The sequence below is a fragment of the Mycetomoellerius zeteki genome, unplaced genomic scaffold (assembly GCF_001594055.1).
Source record: "Mycetomoellerius zeteki isolate Tzet28-1 unplaced genomic scaffold, Tzet1.0 scaffold55, whole genome shotgun sequence".
Lineage (NCBI taxonomy): Eukaryota > Metazoa > Arthropoda > Insecta > Hymenoptera > Formicidae > Mycetomoellerius > Mycetomoellerius zeteki.
The window spans coordinates 636,492-660,615 of record NW_017257555.1 but is presented as its reverse complement, the minus strand read 5'-3'; the positions used below and the strand labels follow the sequence as shown (position 1 = coordinate 660,615).

Genomic DNA, 24,124 nt, shown 5'->3' with positions numbered 1-24,124 from the left:
GTGTGTGTGTGTGTGTGTGTGTGTGTGTGTGTGTGTGTGTGTGTGTGTGTGTGTGTGTATGTGTGTGCCCTGCTCTCGGCGTAACCCAGGATCAACGACAATATACACACTGAAGACTGACAAGAAAATATGCAGAATAAAAGTTTTAAAGACTTAATGTTACATACGTATTAATGTACTTACTAAAATAAACTATATAATAAGACAGAAAGCCAATATCGATTCCAGTCTGAATTTTGCCGTCTTTTAGTATCTTTTATAGTGCTATTCCGCTTCGGATTCCGCTTATAAGCTCCGGATTTGAAAGTAATTAAGCAGCATAAAAGTCAAACCGAAACACTCGAAAAATAATGTCGAAAAAGTATATCGGGTTTCATACCGAAGAAAGAGACATAAAGCCAAGAAGTTGAGCATTCTGTCCAATTTCATTACGTCCACAGCATTGTTTCTGGGTTACTGCGCGCCCACACACGCACACGAATACACACGAACACACACGCGCGCACGCACGCACACACGCACACACACACACAACCACCGACCCACACACATACACACACACCTGCATGCGCGCGAGCGCATACACATACAGTTCGTATATTTAAAGCTATATACATACGCTAAAACATCTATTTTTTCAATGTTTGGAGTCGAATATCTCGAAAACTAGCCATTACTGGTCTTCCGGCCCTATAAGACATTTGATCAGGACAACATTAACTACATCATATTCAAATTTCAGCCAAATCGACTGGGAGCCATTTCCCAGCCATTTTGTGCGTGGTCCTTTATTATTATTGCATAGTAGTATCAAATATATATTAAAACAGTAGTTTTAGAGTATAACAATTTTTTTCAATAATACAATAAATATGTGCTTTTAACGGTCTTACTTTTTTTTCTTGAAAAATAATTTTTTAATTCTTATATCGTAATACATTAATATTTACATAAATAATTAATTTGGTTTGTGATTTTTAAATAATATGCAACGGAAATTCAAGAAAATTAAAGTACATATTGTCCTAGTATCATATTTATTAACTTCGTCAACATAATTAATGTCGACGCATTGTCGACTGTAGCTCAGCACCGATCACATGTATTTACCTTAAGTCTATTTTACATGTTATGTACGTGTCATGTACGTACATATGCGTGTATACACATATATACATAAATTTGCATGTGCGTAAGAAATATGATTTCTTTGTATTAATAAATAAATAGAAAGACTTTACTAAACTTATCTGCTACAACAATATTCGGTATATTATAAACTACCGATTTAGTTGCCAGAAATCTTCCCTTTATCATCTCGTAAATTATATTTGTGTGATACAATTACATTTTATCTTTTTATTAAATTCCCTTGTGCAGTTTTTTCATTTTCACCATCGATTTATTTGTTTGTATCAACGAAAAAATTTTGATATTTATTACAATATATTAAATAATCGCTAGCAATGAATTAAATAATCGTATCACGTAATAATCATAGAATTTTATGTCAGGCAAAATCAATATCTTTCATTTATCTCTTAAAAAAAAAAAAAAAACATTTATCTATATAAAAAAATTCACATTATGTAGAATTTTTTATAAATTTTTTTGACAAAAGACGAGATGATTGTAAGCGCGGAAGAATTGCACAATAATTCATTGTATCGCAAAGCTATTTACTTTTGCACGTGGATAATAAGATAAAAAAATATGAAAGTAAACAAACATTTCATTTAAGCCCTAGATTAAATCAAATTTATCAAATCTTGGAGAAGATTTTGAGAAAAATATTATATTACTTATTTTTGTTTTTAAATAAATTTGGGTTTTCAGCGTTAAGATTTCAAAATTTTCAACAGACTGCATCTGAAGTAATATTTTTTCGAGAGTACGCTGTGTTCTAGGCTGTGTGTGTCTCTGCAGATTTAATTTCTAACAGTCCTAAATACATATTGTACATATATCACTATGCTATTTATTGATTCTATGGATATGCATAAGATAAATTGTGTGAATTTACAAGTATCTAAAAAAAAGGTTTACCCTCGAAATAACGATATAATAGGAATAATATCTAATGTTGCTCGCCGTTTATCACCAACTGCTTTCTTTTAGCCCGTGATTTAGGCCTTCCGTAACAATCTTAATAATAGAATTTGTCGCAAACGATCACATTTGCTGCACGAATGAAAGAATTGTAAGATACAGATACAAGAAGTCCGTATAAAATTGTAAGAGAGAAGCACCACCATGTAGTGTCAAACTCGATAGACTTGGCAGGTTGTCCCCAAATTTCGCTAACCGTTCACGGATCCATCATGTAGAAAAATATGATTAATTCGCGTCTCGTTTCTTCTTTTTTCTTTTTTTCGCAATTTCTATTATCTCGCTGATAAGCGTATTTTCCTCCTTCGCAAATTTAAAAACACGGTTTAGTGAGTAAAAAAAGACGGGAGTTCGCTTAGCTCAGTTTGAGAAAACTACGGACCGCCGTAGTTATAGAAATAGGTCCTCGCGACTTTCGGCGTACCAGTGAAATTGCCAATGTCCCACAGAATCTCAACGATGGTTTTTCGCTACCTGACCGATTTGCCGAGTGAGTTGGCTTTGATTCGAGGTGTTAACGCCGGGACCGGATCGAGTTCCGGAAGCGAGCACTCGGCGCGCAATTCCATCCACGTCTTATCGACATTCGTCGCAAGTCGATCTCTGTATTTATAGGCCGTTCTATCGACCGTCGATTGTGTCTTGATGCAGTCGTCTCCACCAAACTCGCAGACACGGTAATGATGCAAAATGGCGGCATCGGAGGGGACGTTCAGGGTTCCATGACCGGGAATAAATTCCCAGACGAAGTGATTGCCCGCCTCCACCACGTCTTGTGGTTTACAGATGTATTTGGAGCGTTGCTTGTGTGGATGCAACTTGGTCCTGCGCCGTGTTTTTTTCAGAGTAATCAAACCGGCCTCGGTGGGAGTACGGCTAGTCACCACGAAAGGATCATCGGTCCATTGTAGATAGAAAAAGGCGTTTTGAAAAGAAAATGCACCAGTAGACTTGATGTTGATTCGATTTCCCATCCATCTAGAAATAGTTACATTAAAAGATCGTTTTATATTTACAACAGACTCAAATTTATAAAGATGAATTATTTATGAGGAAATAATTCTTTAGCCACGCAAACACTTTATAATGATTCACGAAATTTGAAGTAAGTAGTTATTTAGCTTTATATATTATTAATTTACGACATTGTTATTTTATATTTATTGGTTTAAAAATAATAAATCTGATTTTACAAGTTTGATGATTCTAGTGATTCTAATGCATAAACTTTTCAACCTTTCTTCCAAATATACTACATGTTAGGTCTATCTTCTAAATGTCAATTTTATTATATATGATGTACATTAAGGTCACGAAACTATCATGTATCATACCGTAGTAGATCGATTATAGTGTCATTATGCCTCGGTATAATATACTCGTCGAGATCTACGAGCGCCACATACTCGTATTTGTACATAGATCGGTAGAGGCAATCGTTAAGCGCCGCGAAAAGACCTTCCGTGCGAATTTCCCGTTGGGAAATCATGTCAAGATGATGCCATGGTAACACTGTAACCAGATCCTTGTTCTCATAATATTTTAACGCACAGCCGGCCGCTGCGCCTACAGTATCGTTATACAAAGTGACATGAGTAGCGCCCAGGAGTCTATGCAACTCGATAAATTCCACCAATTGCAAAACCTATAAATATCAAACAGATTTTATACGTTAAAATATGAAATATCTCGTAATATATTCATTTCTCCATGAAAGTACCCGTTATAGTTTTCATAGAATAATAAATAGAATCGATTGATGAGTTTGTTTTACCTAGATGCGTTTTATAAATACACAATTATATCGCCAGATTGCAAAATGCATACAACAGAGAAATATTGAAATTACGATTTATACTAGTACGATAATATCAAACATATTACGTAATATAAATTAAATTTGAATTACACTCAAAATCATATTTCACTAGAATCATATATATCATTTTATTATATTTACCTTTAAATCTAAATTAGCCTATTTAACATAAATAATTACAAAATAAAAGTAAGAATATTTATATTAAGTAGAATACTTTTATTCTATTAGATTAGAAAAATGTAAATACGAAGACAATAATAAAAATTCAATATAAACAAAAAATTTAAATTAATTACATTGAAAAGGTGCGAATAGGAGTAAAATACAAAAGTAACAAACGCGAGCAAATAAAAAATTGTCGTATAGATCTATAAATTACTTACAGTATAAATTATAGTTATGTCAGGTGTAAGCATTATCAATTATTTAACCATGCTACTTATACGACATACCCTATTGTAATAATAATGCAAAGGTTTGACGCAAACAGCCAAAGCCTCCTTGGCGTTTGTCCTGCTCTCGAATCGATTCTGTACGAAGATGCGATTCGTCGGGACCGCTCGCAGTCTCGCCACGACACTGACCGCTTCCGGTACCTTATCTGTCGTTGGGGATTCTTTAGGTAACGGACATATCACGAAGCAGGCACTGTACTTGAGATTCCAATTCTCCCGAATCACCTGAAAGTAGTGATGGGCTCAAAACACATCGGATTATTTCGAATATATAACGAAGAATTTTCAATCATTCTTATTAAAAACAAAAAATTATTGAATCTTGAATATTTCGCATATACCAGTATTTCAGTCTTGAAAGTATATATATATAAAGGTTTTTTAAAAAAGGAACATTTTGAAAACAGTTTTTAATTTAAAATATTTTTAATTTTATTCTTCAGAGTTTAAATACAAAATATTTTTCTCGCTTGTTTTCGATAAAATATAGACCAGTTTTTCTAGACCAGTTTAAATATATAAAATCTATAAAATTAATCAAAACTGTAAAATATGTTACAAAATGCATATTTTCATTAGTTAATACGTCTCTATTATGTCATTCTTTTAGCTCGCGTAAAAAGCTTGATCCGATAAGCTTCAAATATTTTCCTGTGTTTTCTACTTTCATTAAATGTAATACCATTTTTGTGTCATAATTTTTAAGAGACTCAAATTTTTTTGTATAAAAATAAAAACTATTTTATTACAATAGGTTTTAATTTTTCTGTTATTAAACCGTACTTTTTATTTCTTTTGTTTTATTTTAAAATTTTCCTATGGAGTTAATAAGTCAAAACTTTTAATACACACATATATAATGTACAGTTAATAAACCAAACTTTCACAAATACTTTTAAAACAACTGCTATATCAAGGTAACTGAAATATTAATACTAAGATAATATTGCGGCTTTGTTCTTTAAAGTTTGAAATAGTTCGATAACTTGAAATAAAATTGTTTCTCTGGAAGGAGCGTACCTTAACTTTGGCAGCTACTGTTACCGAGACAGTGACGTTTGCACCGTTTTGCTGTCGATACCAGAGCCTACACCAAACACGCTCCGGTCCTCTGGTTTTAGTAGCGCTAATTACACGTACTACACCCTGACTCTTGCCAGCCGGCGTACCCGCGCCGCTAACTCTGTTGTCGAAATATGCCGAATAAACGAAAAATTTGAACCTAGACCAAAATACATATCTCATTATTTCTATTCAACTTTGTTTAGAATATACATGAGGCAATTTAACTTCTGATTAAATCTTTACTCATGCGGCGTACATAATCTAACGTGCAAAACTTTAGAATAAAATTAAAGTAGAAGTCTAAGCCCGGCTCCTGATCCAATTTGAATTTCATTTTAGTCTATCAGAAACGTTTTGTTATTGTAAGAATTACCGAAATCACGTGATTTTAGCTTAAACGAACGTGTTTAACACCTGTTTATCTTGTAAGTGATTAGTCCCATATTTGTCGCCAGCACTCTGAATATTGGTCTCTGGAAGTAAACAAAATATGCACACAAAGCTACGAGATGCTCATAGTGATATCAGACACACGCTCAATGTTGTTTTGAAACCTCAATGTTGATTCGTCAACACATAAGCTGCGTTTGCAACGGACGCTCACGCGCTTTAAGCTTCATTCTATATATTTATCGTTCTATACATATACGGAAGGAAGATAGAATGAAGTAATACAGCACTTGAGTGCCTAAACCGTACGCATCTATAGATGAAAAAATTCCGGTGATGTTGTTTACTTTGTATTGTAAAATGCTGTAAAAATTGGAGGTGTATTAATTATTGGAGAGCGAGCGTGGCAGAGCAGACAAAGCATTGGTCTGCTATGCTAGAGATCTCGGATTCGATTCCCGGTAGAACCAAAAATATTGTCATAAGCTCGTGTCTCCTCTCGGAAGGAAACGGCAACCCACCGAGAGTATCTTTGCCAAGAGCACTTCTCTAACAAAATTTCGTCGTTCGAAATCGACGTTAAACTGTAGGTTCCATATGACTGTGTACAACCAGCATGCGCACCACAGGCATATGAGAGAAGTCACCACGCTCGGCCACGAGTAATAGGACTGAGGAGGAGGATTAATTATTGAGCATATGTTATTTCATTTGTAGTGTACATTATTACAATTTTTGTTAATTCTTCTCTGACAAAATGGACTGATGAATCAACTATGACAATTTCTCTTGAAAAAACTACTAAAACTCATATAATTGTTACACTATTTGTAATGCTTCAAGAAACCTAGTAATATTATTAGCGCAGGTGAAACTCAATATATTTATCAGTAGAAGTATAATTATTCAATGAAAAGCAAGATGTTGCAAAAGCCGTTGATCCTGAGCTATGTACGGGTAAAAAAGCTTAGGTAGATACAATAATTAAAGCGTATATATATCCAAAATACGATGATCCATCCTATCGATCATATACACTTATAGCCACAGCTAAATTTATACATTATACCTACAAACTTTAATTTTTTTTCCCTATCTGAACATACATGCACATGTAAGGAGATAATGTGTTGGTGGTAAAAATAGGAATATTAATTAGTTAGAAAATAAACAGGTGTCATATATGTCTTTAACGCCCGATTTCGATAATTTTTATAATAATAAAACGTTTCTGATAATTTACAGCAAAATTTAAATTGAGCTTTATGGACTCTCCTTTCAAAATAAATCTTTCTAAAATTCTACGTACAAAATTACAAAATGCAATTTTAAATTATAAAATAATAATTAATTTAGTTTGATTGTCATAGTTTGAAAAAGGAATTTATATTTAACAACCAAAACAATTTATGTTTTTTAAAATTGTACAGACGAATAAAAATTATTTTATTAATGCTTTATCTTTCATCTTTAAGTATCGTGCAGATTTTTTTAACTTGATGTAAAAGTGTAAAGAACTATTTTGAGTCCTTAAAGAGCAATAACATTAATATTAAACAATACAGCTTAAAACAAAATTTATTCATTGTACAATTAACGCAATTTTGTAAAGCTCAAATTAAGAAAAAAATACAAGTTTTTGATTCAGTTATTGCGCACAAATGAACGAACCTCGTATTAGTGACTGGCAACCATTCAGCATGCGTAACCTTTAGATTCTGATCCAACTGTGGTAAACGAGCTTCCAAGCTGGGCGGTAAGCTCGGTAAGCCACGCGGATCCGGGTGTATTACTGTCTTCTGTCCCCCGTTCTCCCCGCGTACTAGTAACCCGACATGCTCGTCAAAGCTACCCTTCAAACCGACGTAATCTTCGGCCTGGAGACATCAAGATTACTTACTTACGTGTTTTCTAAAGTTCGTATCAACTTGATGATCGACATGTCTACATATTGATGTACGACGCATGGTAATACTACAAAAAATTCTAATATTCTATCCAGCTTGAACATCCAAAGTATTTATTTACACGACCTAATATAATTATTTTTTAATCAGTATCTAACTAAATTTTTAAATGCTTCAGTAAACTGTTCTTTCCGTGAATATTTGTATTTAAGAAATAATAATAAAATATATCCCTGTAAAATTGCCACTACTTATCACAAATTTAAAAAGAAAAAAATTAATTTTCAATCCTAAAAAAATTCTAGCTCTTACGTTTGAAACATTAAAATATCAGATAGTATTTTCATTACTTTAAATTATAAAATTTTTTCTAAGCCAATTAATAGGCACGATGAATAGAACAAGACCTATAAAATCAGTTTGTCTCTTCGAAGAAATCAAGTCAGATTTCAAACTGAAAGCTTCTTGGAACGGTTAACTTGCTAGACGAGTTTTAAAATACTCGAGCTTTTCTCGCAGTATCTCGACGGGAGATGTAAACGGATGAAGAAAGTTCCACGGGATCGAGCAAACTAATTTGTCAGGTGGTCGCTCGCTCGTATCCGGTTAAACTTTTCCACTGCGGTCGTATGTCTTTTCCGAACCACGTTGGGGCGTCGTTCAAGCAAGCTGCTGTGCGGAGCTATTTTTCCTTCAAAGTTCTTGGCGGTTCGCGTGAATCATTGTCCGGTACTAGACGCAAAGGGTGCATAAACTATATAGCAGGTACAGATATTGACGAAGGAACAGAAAGGGGAAAAGAACGAGCGTACGCTCGAGAAATCGATGTTGTACGTGGTAAGTAAAGTTTTCGGTCTTTTCACCTGAGTTTTTTTGCCTTGCTACTATTGCTTTGTATATATGTTTGCTTTGTTCGTATTCCTTTGTGAAGAAAGAAGAACATATAAAGTCGATGATCTCATTCCTTATTCTAGAATCCATTCTGTGTCCTTTAACTTACAATAAAAAAAAATGTTTCAAGGATTATCGAGACAATAAATAATTATAAAGAAATTAAAAGAATTTAATAAAAATAAAGAGGTTAAAAAATACAACATACTTACTATAGGCATATATTTTATATCAAATTACAGGGAACAAGAAAATAAAAAATTTTAACTATACAAAAAATTGAAAATTATAGCTTTAATAATTATAGCTCTTTAATTCATACAACAAAAGTATCATAAGGATATAAACAGTGTGGCACTCAAAATAAGAGATATAAAAAACTCAATATAAAAAAAAAAATAAGAATGACGAGATCGCTATTGTAATATTGTATTGTATGACATAAAATAATATTTTTTATCACACGCGTATTATTTTAATATATCAAATTTTAATAAGAAGAAAAATACGAAACACACTATTGAATAGTTTAAAACGTTTACATGTGTGTCTGCGAGTGATGAGGAAAATTACCAGATAATATTATAAAATCTATATTATAGTATGTCATAAATGCAAAGATAAAAATGAATTTATCAGGAGAAAGGAAGAGGAAAAAAGCGATTAAAGTCGCGTGCAGAATCAGACAGTGCGAAGGTACGTAGATCGTTGAGATAGTGAAGAATTTTCTCTCTGGATACTTACTCCTATTTCCCCGTAATCTGGACGATCAGGCGCAGCTGGTAATCGATGACCGCTTCTGTGACCCCCGAGTACGCCGGTGCCTCCGATGCTTACGCCGCGCCTCTCGTCGATCAGAAATATTTCCGTGAGGACGATCAGACCGAACACGGCGAAGAACATGACGACCAGCATGAAGGACAGGTTGGCACGTTCCTTGAGAACGCCAGCGTTCGCTCGACTCCCGCCAGAGCCGGATCTTCTGCTCGAGCCCATACTCGAGGGATGGTTCTGTAAGCGAGACTTTACAGGTAGTCACTCGCGCTCTTCTCGTCCGAATCAAAACACGAAAGGGCCATCGCATGAACATTGCCGTAGCACCGTAGTACCTTATGCCATTTTACGTCAGAGCTTAGCCTTGAGTTACTTCATATAGTAATCCGTAAGACATTACGTAAGCAACGTGCAAAGAAAACATAGTACAAGCTCCTTATCACTCCTTACGCTATGTTCTTTTCTGTGCATTGCTTACGTTACGTCTTACGGATGATATAATTAAGATGACATAAGGCATTAAGGTAATGTTTGTACGGTGGCCCGAAGATTTTGATAACTTTGACGACTCGAAAAAACTAATGTCAAAATCCATAAGAGCTTATACCAAAAACGCTAAAATTGTCAAAATATAAACTAAACTATAACTGTGAGATGTACTACGGTAAAACGTACAGTTGTAAGTGCCTTTTTTAATTTTTTAGAAGAAAGAAAAAACTTATATATTTTTTAAAACTATCACTTCTCAAAAATTCTATATAAAATTACCATAATAACTAAAGATATGAACAGTCTGCAAAAAAATGTAATTAAGTAATTCCAATTTTTTAAAAAATTGTGTTAAAATTGTTAATATTTTAAAACGTTGTAAGTTTAAGGAAAAATACTAATTACCGATTTACACTGTTTTGAGTATCCATTTTCTCCGCTTATAGCAACACTTTCCACAAATATTCATATGATGAAACACAGAACTAAAATCCATTCATAAAATAAAATGCATTTTCATAATTTTGCTGCTTACAACGTTTTATCGTGGCTTTAACTATAACATACTATAAAATACTATACATTGTAGACAATAATACTTCGAATGTACACAATTCTCATGTTATAAAGGTGACCATTGCTAGATCGAGAATAAACTGCGAAAGCAAGCGAGGCAATCTGCCTCGCAATCTCGTACAACAAGACGAGTAAGGATCTCAGCACAAAGATGGTCGTAACTGAGTCATGGAACGTAAGTCATAGGTCATAGTTGTAGGTTGACCAAAACATTGTGTACTGACCTACAACTCCGTTTTATGACTCGGTTACGACCATCTTTGTGCTGAGACCCTAAAGCGTAAAGGCTTGTTCCTACTGAAGCCGATCGTATCTATTAGTCTAGTTTTTTCTTCTTCTTTTTAAATATAAAAGAAGAAAAAAGCTTATATGCCAATCGATACGGCTTCAGTGAGAACGAGCCTTAACAGATAGATAAGTCGCCTAATTTTCCCTATAATATAACTATAAAACATTAAAAAGAGAGGAAAGAAGATGATTATGGAATAGGGAGACGAGAAGTTACGGAATATTAATAATAAGATATCTTGTCTAGTTTGTAGTGCATTCTGGAGACGTTCCAGAAATCAAAATTATTTCTTCCACAGTTTGTTTAGACGTTATAGCTTAATAACACTTGTGGCTACTTGTTGTTACTGTATTATCGCAAAAGTTGCATTTCAATTTTAGGAGTGGCAAACAGTTTTACAGATATGTACTTTTTACATAATTTTGAGAACTACGTTAATTTTGTAACTTTAGAGAATTTAACAGAGAAAATTTTAATTATATTTAAATTTGTGTTATCGGTTACTTACTTAAAGTGGTTCCAAGAAAATCGCTGCCAAGCATGGGGATAGTAGCTCCTGGAAATAATTAATTCATTTTATTCCGAAAATTATTAATTTATTTTTATTCGAAATGAAATGTTTCAGATTTATACATTTATTACTATTTAAAATCATTACCTATATAATGTTATATAGCGAAATATCTTACTATATAAATAATTTATCATTTTATTATCCGTATAATGCGCCTTACTCAGGGAACAAAATGAATTATATTATTATTAATAACAGTTAAAAATAAATTTGATAAAAAATTAAATTCGATAAAATTTGATATCAATGATAAAATCAACAGGCATAAAATAAAAAATTATTTGACTATTCATTTCACGAAATTCATTGGAAAATGATGATACTAATAATTAATGATCAATACAATATTCATTTGCGATCTCACAATTATATCGAATCCAATTAAATTTACGATACATTAAAGTAAAATTGGAAGGCGATATAATTTTATTTAAAGTATTATAACAAATTGAAACATTTGCAAAATCATATATCGCACGTTTTGTATTAGATGATCAAGCTGTTTTGATGACGCGACTGACTTTCTATACATTAACACAAAAATATAGTCAAGTCGAGAATATTTTAACGGTATATCTGATTAGGTGCTGTCATGACGTTAACATAATCCTACAGTGTCCAAGAAGACACCGCAGCATGAATTATACAGCCTTACGACAGTTGAAATTTTTAACGATTGGATCACGCAACAGTAGTAAAACTCTTTAATGACGAAAAAAAAGGAAAAGATAGAAAATAGTACTGTGCCAATATTCCAAAGTACATACACATCAAATTTCGTACAGTGAAATTATTTTAATCGTAAAACTATTTTTTTTTATATAAATTTATGTACAATTACTATATCGCCATATTGACGAAACTATAAAATATATTATTTTTTCTATATAACTAATTTGCAAAGATAAGGAATAAGATATAACATTATTGCATAAAACTACGTAAAATATAACGATTTTCAACGTAACATATTTAAATTTGCGAATTTATGCTTAGTTATCTTGAAATATCAAAACGTTCTTCATTATGGAAACTATAAATATTGTAGATTTCGCTGAACATTGTAATAAACTAACCCACATTATATTCAGATTAATATCGTTCAGATTAACATTTATTTTGTTTTCCGGAAAGCGTTTTATAGAAAGTAGAAAGAAGTACATTCTGCGGCGCGAATTTATGCTTAACTATCTCCTCAAAATATCGAGATGTTCTTCATTACGAAATCATAAGTTAAAATTACAGATTTCGCTGAACATTAATAAACGAATCTACATTAGTTTCCATGATCAGATCGTTATCATTTCTGGACCATTTTGTTTCCGGAGAGCGTTTTATGAAAAGATATACACTCTCCGGTGCGAAGTCGTGCCACTGAAGATTTACGTTGCAATTTATCTTTTGAGGACAGGTTTCATCGTTTATACGGGGCATTTTATAAAGGAGTAAGACAGTCAAATCCGATGTTACGACGTATACAAGATGTCTTGGATTTATTTTAACATATTTTAAAATTTTGACACTTTATACGAAAAATAGAAACTATTGTACACTCGTGAAAGACTTACGAACAAAAACTAAAATTTTACGTCACTATTATCGCCTAGCTTTTATCTTAAGTTTCCAACAGACTTTTCGTTTAGCTTATCATTAGCAAAGTTTGCTTATCATTAGCAGTTTGTTTATCAAAATAGCGCTAAAAATAAAAAAAGTTATGACAAATAAAATATTTTGCTATTCTCGCTAATTCTGAATATATTAGCAGTAAAACTGTAAGTAACTTTCTCCTTATTATACCTTTACCTTTCTTTTAGATTTAATATTAAATTATATAAATGATTTGCTAATTATATAAATGATAACGCTACACTTCTATATTATTTTTTCTAAAAGTAAGTATATTTTTATAGTATATAATATTCCTCTTATAATATAATATATAAAGCCCACTTTAGACCTACAATTTTCAACTAAATTCGGAACAGAATTCTATTTATAATATTGTGTGTCGTGTAACATAGATAACATTTAAAGAAATCAAATGTATATGTATATTATTAGTGTTAAATATTATCATGCATATTAAATATACATATATCAGTGATATACATAAAAAAATATGTCACTGAGAATATTTTCCTTATATATTTCGCTTCTTCAAACGTTTTCTACGCTACACGCAATATTATAAATAGAATTCTGTTCCGCGAATTTAATCGTGAATTATAGATCTTTTAAATTGTGCTTTATATATAAATATCATACATTTTACATATTATATTATATGTATAAAAACAATTCTCGTATTAAAGATACTATATATATAATATTATGTCTATATGTCTATAATACTATCTTTAATATTGATTATTCTTAATAAAAATGTGTAATATTTAATATACATATACTATATTTATGTATGTTAAAGAAAATAGGTTATATAATATATATATACATATATTTTTTATAATGTAGTAAAAATATCTTGAAAAATTGCGTGAAATGACGTCTGGAAAACCATGACAGTTACGTGATATTGCGACGTCATAATAATTGATATTAACTCGTTAGCAGAAAGCCGCAGTAGATAAGTGCTCGTACAGTCAGCCACGAGCGGTCCAGTACTAACTTTTGATTGTTTCAATTCACTGACTCGCTTTCCGCTACTAATAAGCCGCATTCTTTTTTACAACGTACTTGTTTTACAAATAAGCCAGGGCCTCTGCTTAGAAACCTCGCTTCGAGACTGCATTAGTTTTGCATAAATGAAGAAGGCGACCTAAAACCGACATTCGCCGAAGAGTATCGCAATAAATTAGCAACGTTTAATGCTTCTGCCGACGGATAGTATTATGCCATGAAACAAACGAACCTTTCCTACGTATTTAATTACGTGCAACGTCAAAAGGGATGCGAAATTATATATAATCTCGAAGATGTTGAAATTGCAAAAAGATTATCAAAAGCGCTTTAATTTCTCGTTTTTGTATAGAAAAGTATTATAATGATATTATGGTCTCCCATTTACATTTTATATAATAACTTAGTAAAGTCTAAACTAATTATAGATATCTGATTAATTTTTTAGTAATAGTACATTTTGTATTCTTTATACTCAATCAATGTAGAATATTTTATTAAATTAGAGCTCGTTTCATATTTGTAAAACAATTTGTTATGAAAACAAATCAAGCTTTTTAGAAATTCCTCCTTTTAATTATTCACGGCCTCACGGCAATGAAGTAACTATGAATGAATGAAGTATAAACGAATATATTCGCCTGAAATTACGATATTGTAATTAATAGTCATCTTTCTATCCCCCCCCCTCTTTCTCTTTCTCTCTCTCTTTCACAACTTTATTTCTTAGCATTTAAATAGCACGGAAATTAATACGGAAGGTCCCAAAGGCAATCCGGTCAGTTTGACCGCAACGGATATTATTTCCTTCCGCCTGTTGCGCCGATCGATTCCCTTACTAGGCCATAATATGTTCCGACATCGGAAATTTTCCTTCGCTTTCTGACGTCGTGACCTGTAGGTAATACGAGACATCGTCCAAGATTGCAAAATAGCGTTCCTTCCATTGGCTCAAAAGGATTAGGTACTGGCAGAGCCAGCGGTCTGTGGAGTGTAGAGTACTCCATACATGTGAATTTGGCATGTTGAATTTCCTGCACACATGTCGAATTACATTTACATAAATTTTTTAACGATTAATTTATTGGCTTTTTTATTGGCGATATTTTGATGAGCAATGCTTTGATTGGCGGAATTTTTTTTGGGCGACTAATCAAATGTGACAAAGGGCTACATTTGATGTGGGAACGGATGAATACGTATAAAATATATATAAATTTATCATTATTTAAATTTAATTTTAGCCAGATCTCTCCCCCTCCCGTTGACCATCCCACACATGTGAAAAATTTACTTCGTCAATCTGATTATTAGAAGTGATTATCTTGAAAGAAATTTTGACAGAACAACGTTAAAAACATATAAAAATTCGTGCAGTCTTTTACTGCCAAAATGGAATTATTGTAGGATATTTTTTGATATAATTTTTGTCTACAGATTTTATATTCATATTCATAACTTCAAAAACAGTTAAAAAAAAGTAATATGATATCGGTAACGAAATATTAATAGTTTGAAACAAATATGAAACGATAACACTTTGTAATTTGAAAAAATAAAATGCATCGAAAAAAAAGAATGTTATTTATTAGTATTTTTAAAATCTGATGCATATATGAACTTATAATAAGATACGAAATCTGAGATAAATAAACAACTTGAATTTAAAAATAAAATTTCGACAATATTTACTACAAATATATATATATATATATATAGTTCGGTTATACTTTTTCCAATAATAATTTTATAAAAACTATTTCTTATTTCTTTTATAATCGCAGTAATAGTATATTCATGAAAAATATAAAACGTTTATAAAATCGTATAAAAGAGAAACTATAAAGCTAAAATTTTATATTGAAAGTTTATGTCATATTATTGATGCAGATTCCTCTTTTTCTTTTCACATTAGAGAGATAAAGAAAATTATTAACGCTATTTTTCCTTTGCTTCTCTTTTTTGGGAGGGGAATTTGTACCAGATATTCGGAAAATATGGGCCAGATAATAACTCTACCGGATATCCGGCCGAATATCAAATATCCGGTGTCACATTTTGTTGAATATCCGATATCCGATAATTTTACCACCGGTGCATCCCTAATATTTAGTGCTCATAATTCAATATAGGTTATCAACAATTCTTTTATTGCACCAAATCGCATCGATTTTCGCATCGCTGTCCGAATCTCGACATTTAGTGACGCTGAAAATGGACGATTTATTAAAGCAGGCACAGAAGTGAGAATGATTTATTTCGTGGTGCGAACAATAAAGTGTCTCTGCGCGCACCGACGATGAAATCGTCGCCATCGCTAATTACACGACAGTAGTTCTTTCAATGGCAGCAACTGACAGTTTAATTGTAAATTTAACTGACGAAGTATTTTGCCATCCGCGGAAACGAACTATGATAGCCGAGGTTATAATTAAAGAATTATGCGGAAAAGCAGAGAAAAAAGAATAAATGCCGCAGGCATGAGAAATTGAGAGAATCGATTTCCGATGAAAACCCCCATAAGGAAATGAAGTACATAACTGTTAATTAAACTCGAATTTTGCAAACTATCCTAAGGAGAGTAAATATAGAGTAAAAAAGTTTTAGAATATTATTACATATTACAAATTATATTATTTTATATTCTTTCATACCATACATATATGCAAAAATAAATAAAGCAAAAAAGTCGGTTAATATTTTTTCCTATAATTATTCTCCGCAATATATCTTTATTTACGTGTAGTTTTATCGTATATGTCATGGTATAGATTTCCTATCCTACAATGTACTGTTTTTTTAAAAACGTCGACAAATTTAAATAAAAACTACTATCACACGCACATAAATAAATTCTCGCACGGTGTTAATTTTTTAATTTGTCTATCTTCGCGATAGTTTATGTGCATTGTAAAAATGTTTGTTAATTTATCTATCTTCACATATTGCATATGCCGAGTGTCCTCGAAAGCTTTGATTGTACTTCGATCGTCTGGAGAAAACCTATTATGCTACTCTCGTGCGCACGTGTTCGTATTATTAAAAGAATCAATAGACTTCAATAACGTTCGCGTCTCCGCTTAAAATTGCAGATGATTGTTCAGCGCTTCATCTGTACATAAGCAAGATGATTTGATATCGACTAGCCGATATCGTATAACCGAAAAGATATAACAATGTTGAATACTCCGCTCGGAAACATGGAACAGGGTTCTTTTTTTCTTTTATTCAAGAAAACAGAATCCCATGTGAACTAATTGAACATACTCTACTCGCTTTTGCACGAATAATGATCACCGTGAATTTGTTGTGATGTTGATTGACCCGGAAAAGTCTATAATCTGTGCTAAGTAGAGATCAAAACAGAGTCTGACCACAAACAATTTTAGGAAAACAAGAGTAGGAAAGAAAGGTTTTTTTTATACATATATGCTATCTCACTCTAAAAAACTTTTACTATCTTACTTAAGGCTGCGTTCCGTTTCACGCATGATGCGCATGATGCATCTTTTATCCTTGTTATTCACCGAATGTTAAACAAGGATAAATGATGCACTATGCATGAAACGGAACGCAGATTTATTCTAACTTACTGAAGTTGACGGGTCAATCAAAAGTTCGTCATCGTGGCCAGAGAATCGATTGTGTATCTTGAAATGAAGTGAAAATGACAAATGTACAATTCATAAAAGTGAATTTACTAGAATATTATAATTTCAACATGTAATAAATTTGCTCATTTTTATAGAAGACGATCGCCGATATCGACATACTACTTTGTTTATGGACAATATCTCTTAAATAAAAGCTAAAAATAAACTTTTAGAAACATAAATACAAATTAAAAAGTGTCTTCTATCAGATCATAATAGCAATTTTTATAACACTATTTGCAATTTTGCAATAATTAACTTTTGTCGTAAGATTAGTAAAATTGAACGCCTGACAAAATGCCTCAAATTGACACGGTAGGCAGTAATGCCACATATTCCTATTCTTTTTCTTTCATAGGAGTTATCTGTATAAAATACTTACGAGTTAATGTATGTAAGATTTTCTAGAATTTTTTCACTCTGATGTAAAACGTTTTTTGTCGATATGCATACTTTATACTGTTCTGCAAGACGCAAACATGTAACGTGTTATTTTTTTTTAGTGTTTTCCTATAAATACACGATTGCCTTCAGCTCTAATAAGGCTATATTCGACTATAACGTAGCACTATAAAGATTAAGGGCCTTATTCTGTAACTTTTAACGACTGTAACGCTACAGTTACAGTCATTAAGAGTTGCAGTCGTTAAGAGTTACAGAATAGACTCCTAAGTTAGCTTATGATCTGTCTTATAGATAGACGTGCTGGTTTGTGCTACACCTAGGGTTGCCATCCATCCTCTTTTTCCCCGGACACCGTCCTTTTATAGGGCGTTCGGGGATGTCCGGGGGGATTTTCTAAAGATGTCCCGGATAATTACCGCTCATAATTATCCTGAATACCTTCGGGAAACCGTCCTAAAAAAACAAGATAGTATCTAAGAAAAAAAGAGGACAGATGGCAACTCTAGCTATACATCCCGATTTTATATTTGAAACTGTATTATGGAAAAAATAAGAAAAAAAATAGAAAGAAAACTGATTTAGGAAACTACAAACATGTAAAATGATGTAATGTCAATAATATAGCCACTATTATTTAAACTACACAATTTGCAAAAGAAAATCATAAGAGTTTTATTTTTACATTTGTAGAATTCATTTTTAGCTGATTTTGTAGAGAAATAAGCCACAAGTATATGAATTATAAGTTTTACTTTTTTAATTACCTAAACACACACACAGTTTTTATCAGTTTTTATTAATAAAGTACAAAAGTTAATTCTCGAGAAATAAAGGGATGTCTCTTTAGGAAATCTATGTCGATATCGGCAACTTTTCTCTACTTTTCACCTCATTTCAAGATACATAATCGACTCTAGAATTTCATTATTAGGGTCTCTATAAGTAACAAGAATATCACGCGAAAATATAAAGATAAGCGATTCGTTGTCATTTAAACATCGATATTTCTGTGATATTCCCGTAACATTCGCATCGAAATCTCGAGCTTTACCTACGCGACATGATGTAGATGTAATCCGCGACGTTGAAAGAGACAAAAGGACACGATTTTTTATAAATGACACATCCGCGCGAGTGAAAAGAAGGCGCGCATTTTCCCTCACTTCTGCACGGATGTGTCGCGCGCGAATAGGTGACACTTAATCCTCTTATCTTGAGGTCGTTTTATCTAGCTATTCGCCAGCGTGTGTTCACCCGTCAGGATTACATAAAACGGAAAAAATCGGTCACTAAACTGTCCCGCTGGGTATCGATGGCGGTGAAAATGATTTATCTTCTTTCCCTATCTTTCGCTATCGAGTTATCAGATATATCGCTGAAAAAGTGAAAACGTTATCAAAAATGATTTTGCTCTTGATATTATAATATGTGTGTCATGATAAAAACATAAATAATATAACAATAATAGACGATTTATTAAGATCGTATAATGTGAATGCATAATAAGTAAGAAATGAAGTTTATAACGGTCTAAGCTGGATCTTAAGTGCTTTAAATAATTCCATGTGAATTTATATACCACTACATATGTGGTATATAAATTCACATGGAATTATTTAAAGCACTTAAGATTCAGCTACAACCGTTATAGGCTACATTTCTTACTTATATGTCATGGATAGATATAGATTAGTGTATATAATTTAAAATTACACAGTAATCATAGCAATTTTTCTTTTGATATTATAATATATCATAGATCTAGATTAGTGCATAAAAGAGAAAAATTACGTGAAATATTATTTGCTTAATTCGTAATCACTATAATTATATATTTAATAACGCACAATTTTTGTTTTTATATTACGTGATTATTTTGTGTATAAAATGAATTTGTATTTATATTTTGTAGTACGTAAATACGTATATACAATAGACGTAAGAGAACAATTTGTAATATTAGTAAACAATAAAGCATCCAAATTCATGTTGAACGGAATGTCATTGGATATATTGATGATAATTATTACAGTATCAGTGGTATTTATTCGTAAATTGTTTAATCGGCGACATACGCGATGAAAATCAGACTAATCAGACTAATCAGTCAGTGACACAAATATAATTATATGACAATGAGAATCATGTTAGAAGAATGTATTATACGATAAATGACGTAAAAACTGCCATCGATAAGTCCTGATTTACACAATGCTTTTTTATTAGTAGTTAGTATGCTAGTCTTCTAGTGAACTAGAAAACTAACAGCTAAAAATAATAATTTGTGATAAATTATGTTTTTCAGTTATTAGTTTTCTAAAAAAAAATATATAATTTATAGAAAATATCTTTTAACTGCTAATTTTCTAGTTCGTTAGAAGACTAACGTGCTAGTTACTAATAAAAACGCATTATGAATTAGACTTAAGACTAAATTCAAATCTACATGTTAAATATATGAATGTTACTTGTCACGCAAGCGATCATTTCATGTGATTTCAATTTGTATCATATATCCTGATATATGCTATGTATATAGTAAAGATTGAGATAAACCTGTATTAGTAACAACTGCGAGACATACAATATTTTCTGATATTAAAAGCATGAGTGACAAATCATATGTGTATGTGTTATATATGAAATATATAAAATACTTCATACGTTAAGCATACATACAGAGAGGAATTACGAGTGTCCCACTTTCTGCAAATAAATTTTTAATGACAGATTCTTTAATTCGTTTATTTTAGCAGTTATTTGCAGCATATTGAGAGTACAATTTTTGTGTTATAAGCATATGAAAAAAACGTCTTTTTAACGAATATGAAACTCGAGGAAACAAATAAATTTAAATTATTTAATTAATTATTTAATTAATCTTAGTTTAATAAGATTTTAATTTACAGCTTTTAAAGACAGAAGATGACGTAAGAAGAATAAAAAGCTTTTGTAAAAAATAATATCTCTTCCAACATTTTCATTAAATTTTCACTAAATAAAAATTGATTCTAGATTCATTAAAGACTTTGTCGTTAAAAAATAATGTGCGAGAAATGGAATACTTTGTATATACTTTTTCTTAATTTCGGACAGTTCCACTTATAATTTTTCTCGTACAAGTCCATGAGACATTGACGGAACAAACTGTCTAAGTTCTTTGGAGTAAATGTTACTTTTTCCTTCTAAATTCTTTGGAGTGAGGACTTGAAGGGAAAAAATTATACGAAATTATTTGTTTAACTGTTCGTGATGACACGTAACTGTATGTCACATGATATAATTAACGTGTTAATCCTCTAGCTAACTAGAAAACTAACAGCTAAAAAAATATTGTTCTTTGTAAATATTTTTTTTTAAACTAGCAGCTAAAAAATATAAATTTTTGAATTATTTTCGGCGTGCTGCTATTATTTTTTTAGATACTAGTTTTCTAGTCCGGTAGAAAATACATGCTAACTACTAAAAAAGCAAATAACGTATAATAATCAGGATCCTTATCAGTGGGAGTTTCTGTATTATTTATCGTAAAAATACTTTCCTAATATGATTCTCGTATGATTAACATTATTAAAAGAAATGTTTTGTTAATATTCTGACGATTATAACGTATTTGTAATGTGAGGTAATTACGTGAACGGAAGGTCAGTGTTTCAATTAAATATAAAAATTTAAGAAAATTCATGGTTTATAAAGTAAATACACGAACTGATTAAATCAAGGCCGCGGTTTGATTCATGCTCACGAGCATTGTTTGCTCTTTAATATTTGATGAACGAGAATGAAATGATTCTTGAGCATTGTGAGCGTGAATCGAACTGCAGTCTTAATTAGATCTAAATTAGAAGAAGCACAATCGATAACAGAAAAGCTGATTGTATATGCTTGACACGCAAAGCAACGAGAAACGAGAAAACGGGTTAAATTTAACAAAAGTGTAGAAAAACAGGATGAATGTAAGAGAAACTTTACATGCTAAAAATATGTTGTTGAAAATAGTGAAAATGAAAAAGAACTAATTATGGCGTTGTAAATAAACTCAGGATTTCCACAAACTCTTTAATTAGAAATTCATCAAGAACTTCCTCGTAATTGCATTGTCGTAAAACTGGAATATCGAAATGAAGAAGAGGGACATTGAAACGTTAATTAAACGTTGGTTAAGAATTAGGCACATGGCATTATGAATTCGCATCTGTTTAATACCCGAAAATTCGTAAAGTTCGAAACAAGTATAACAAAGCTGCGTGCTTTTCATTTGATACAAGTCGACACAAGTCATTTTATCTTTGTTGGTCATTAATGTCAAGAAAGATAGAATAACGTATGTATATCACTAATGTTCATTTCCAATGTAGATTAATTTTAATGTACCAACATAAATGTAAATTAACTTTAATCTTGATGCACAACTTATTTTTTATTCTTTTCTAGTTCTAAGAATTAGAAAAAGACAAAAAGTTAATTAAACCGAGATTAAAGTTAATCTATTATACATTGCATTGGTAGAAACGGGCATAAATGAAAAGCATCTTATGTTTACGTAACTAGTAACTTGAGTCAGAAGGTATAAATAGATTTCTCAAGCTGCTACCTTCTGTTTCACGGAAAGTAAACCTGCAATTCATTCCACGAAATCCTCCAACCCTTCCGGAACTACCCTCAACGATTCATTGACCGGTATTCATAGTCGACTTACCCTGAGAACGTATTCAATGACCGGGGGGGATTCATAGTCGGTCCTTATATTTCAGACCATCTTAAGTACGGTCTTAAGATATCATAAACTAATGACAGATCGGAATTCAGTTCTTATATTTAAGATCGTTTTAAATACAGATTTAAAATGTCACAAACCAATCACAGGTATCCATAGTCGATTCTTGTATTTAAGACTGTCTTAAGTACAGTCTTAAGATGTCATAAGTCAATTAGAAGGCTGTGTTATATTAGTATCTTAAGACGTTATCTAACACGATCTTGAAATAAGAACGGCCTATGAATATTAGCCGCAGAGCTGTATTAGCATCTTAAGACATTATATAAAATGATCCTAAAATAAAAACGGATTATTGTGACCGGTGTTTTTAGTCGATTCTTATATTTAAGACCGTCTTAAGTATACAGTCTTAAGATGTCATGAACCAATCAGATAATAAGCTGTATTAACATTTTGAGACATTATTTAAGACGATCCTGAAATAAGAACGGATTATGAGCGGTATTCATATTCATAGTACATTCTTATTTTAAGACCGTCTTAAGTAATGTCTTAAGATGCTAATACAGCCTTTTAATTGACTTATGACATCATAATACAGTCTTAAATATATTATAAGAATCGATTATGAATATCGCCTTATATGAGAATACCAGCCACAGGGCCGTGTTAGCATCTTAAGACATTACTTAGGACGATCTCAAAATAAGAACCGACTATCAGCTATTGCAGTACACTCGCAAGGTAGGTCGAGTCTATCCGCCTCGCGGGAGTTCCCGGGTTGATTTCGCTTTGCGCGTGAGGGAAAAACGGTGAAAATAAAGTATCGAGCGTGCCGCGCAGTACACCGACCTCGGTGCAACCCTCGAGCGGCGCAACCCTTGCATACAGCTTGCGCCACGAAGCAGCCGAGAGGTCGGAGGCATCGGACAGATCGGGTTGCCTTTTTGTCAGAGCTTGCAATAGCAGAACGAAGAGGAAGCTGGCTACTCACGATTAGCGCTCGATGTCCGCGCGACGTCCTATCGCCTGGCCGTAGTGTCTCGATCTCGGTCCTGATTCCGACATCCCTGTAACAGCTGCCACCGCCGGTTGTGCGCCTCGCGTTCATATCGCGATCTCGAGCGTCGCCAACCATCGGGTGGATAAACAAAAAAGCGGAACGAGCGGCACGCTGTCACGACGCATTCGACGGCTGCGAGAAACGGGTGAAATATAGACGGTGAACGTCTGTGCGACGTGTCGAAGGGAAAACAGCCCCGTGCGGACGAGCGAACGAATAAATGGATAGGTGCGCGAATATACGCGTACTGTACGTACGTACGCACGCACGCACGCACGCACGCACGCACGCACGCACGCACG

General features: G+C 32.4%; 1 protein-coding gene across 1 annotated transcript; it reads right to left on the bottom strand.

The window, feature by feature from the left end:
* Positions 1–2,359: 2,359 nt before the first annotated feature.
* Positions 2,360–24,106, bottom strand: LOC108727842 (uncharacterized). The gene is made up of 8 exons (XM_018456116.1): positions 23,754–24,106; positions 11,276–11,323; positions 9,384–9,650; positions 7,513–7,718; positions 5,407–5,608; positions 4,384–4,611; positions 3,444–3,754; positions 2,360–3,087 (listed from the first exon to the last, which is right to left on the bottom strand). Exons 3-8 carry the CDS (start codon positions 9,633–9,635, stop codon positions 2,580–2,582), a joined length of 1,707 nt encoding a protein of 568 aa, XP_018311618.1. The 5' UTR covers positions 9,636–9,650; positions 11,276–11,323; positions 23,754–24,106; the 3' UTR covers positions 2,360–2,579.
* Between the last annotated feature and the right edge of the window lie 18 nt (positions 24,107–24,124).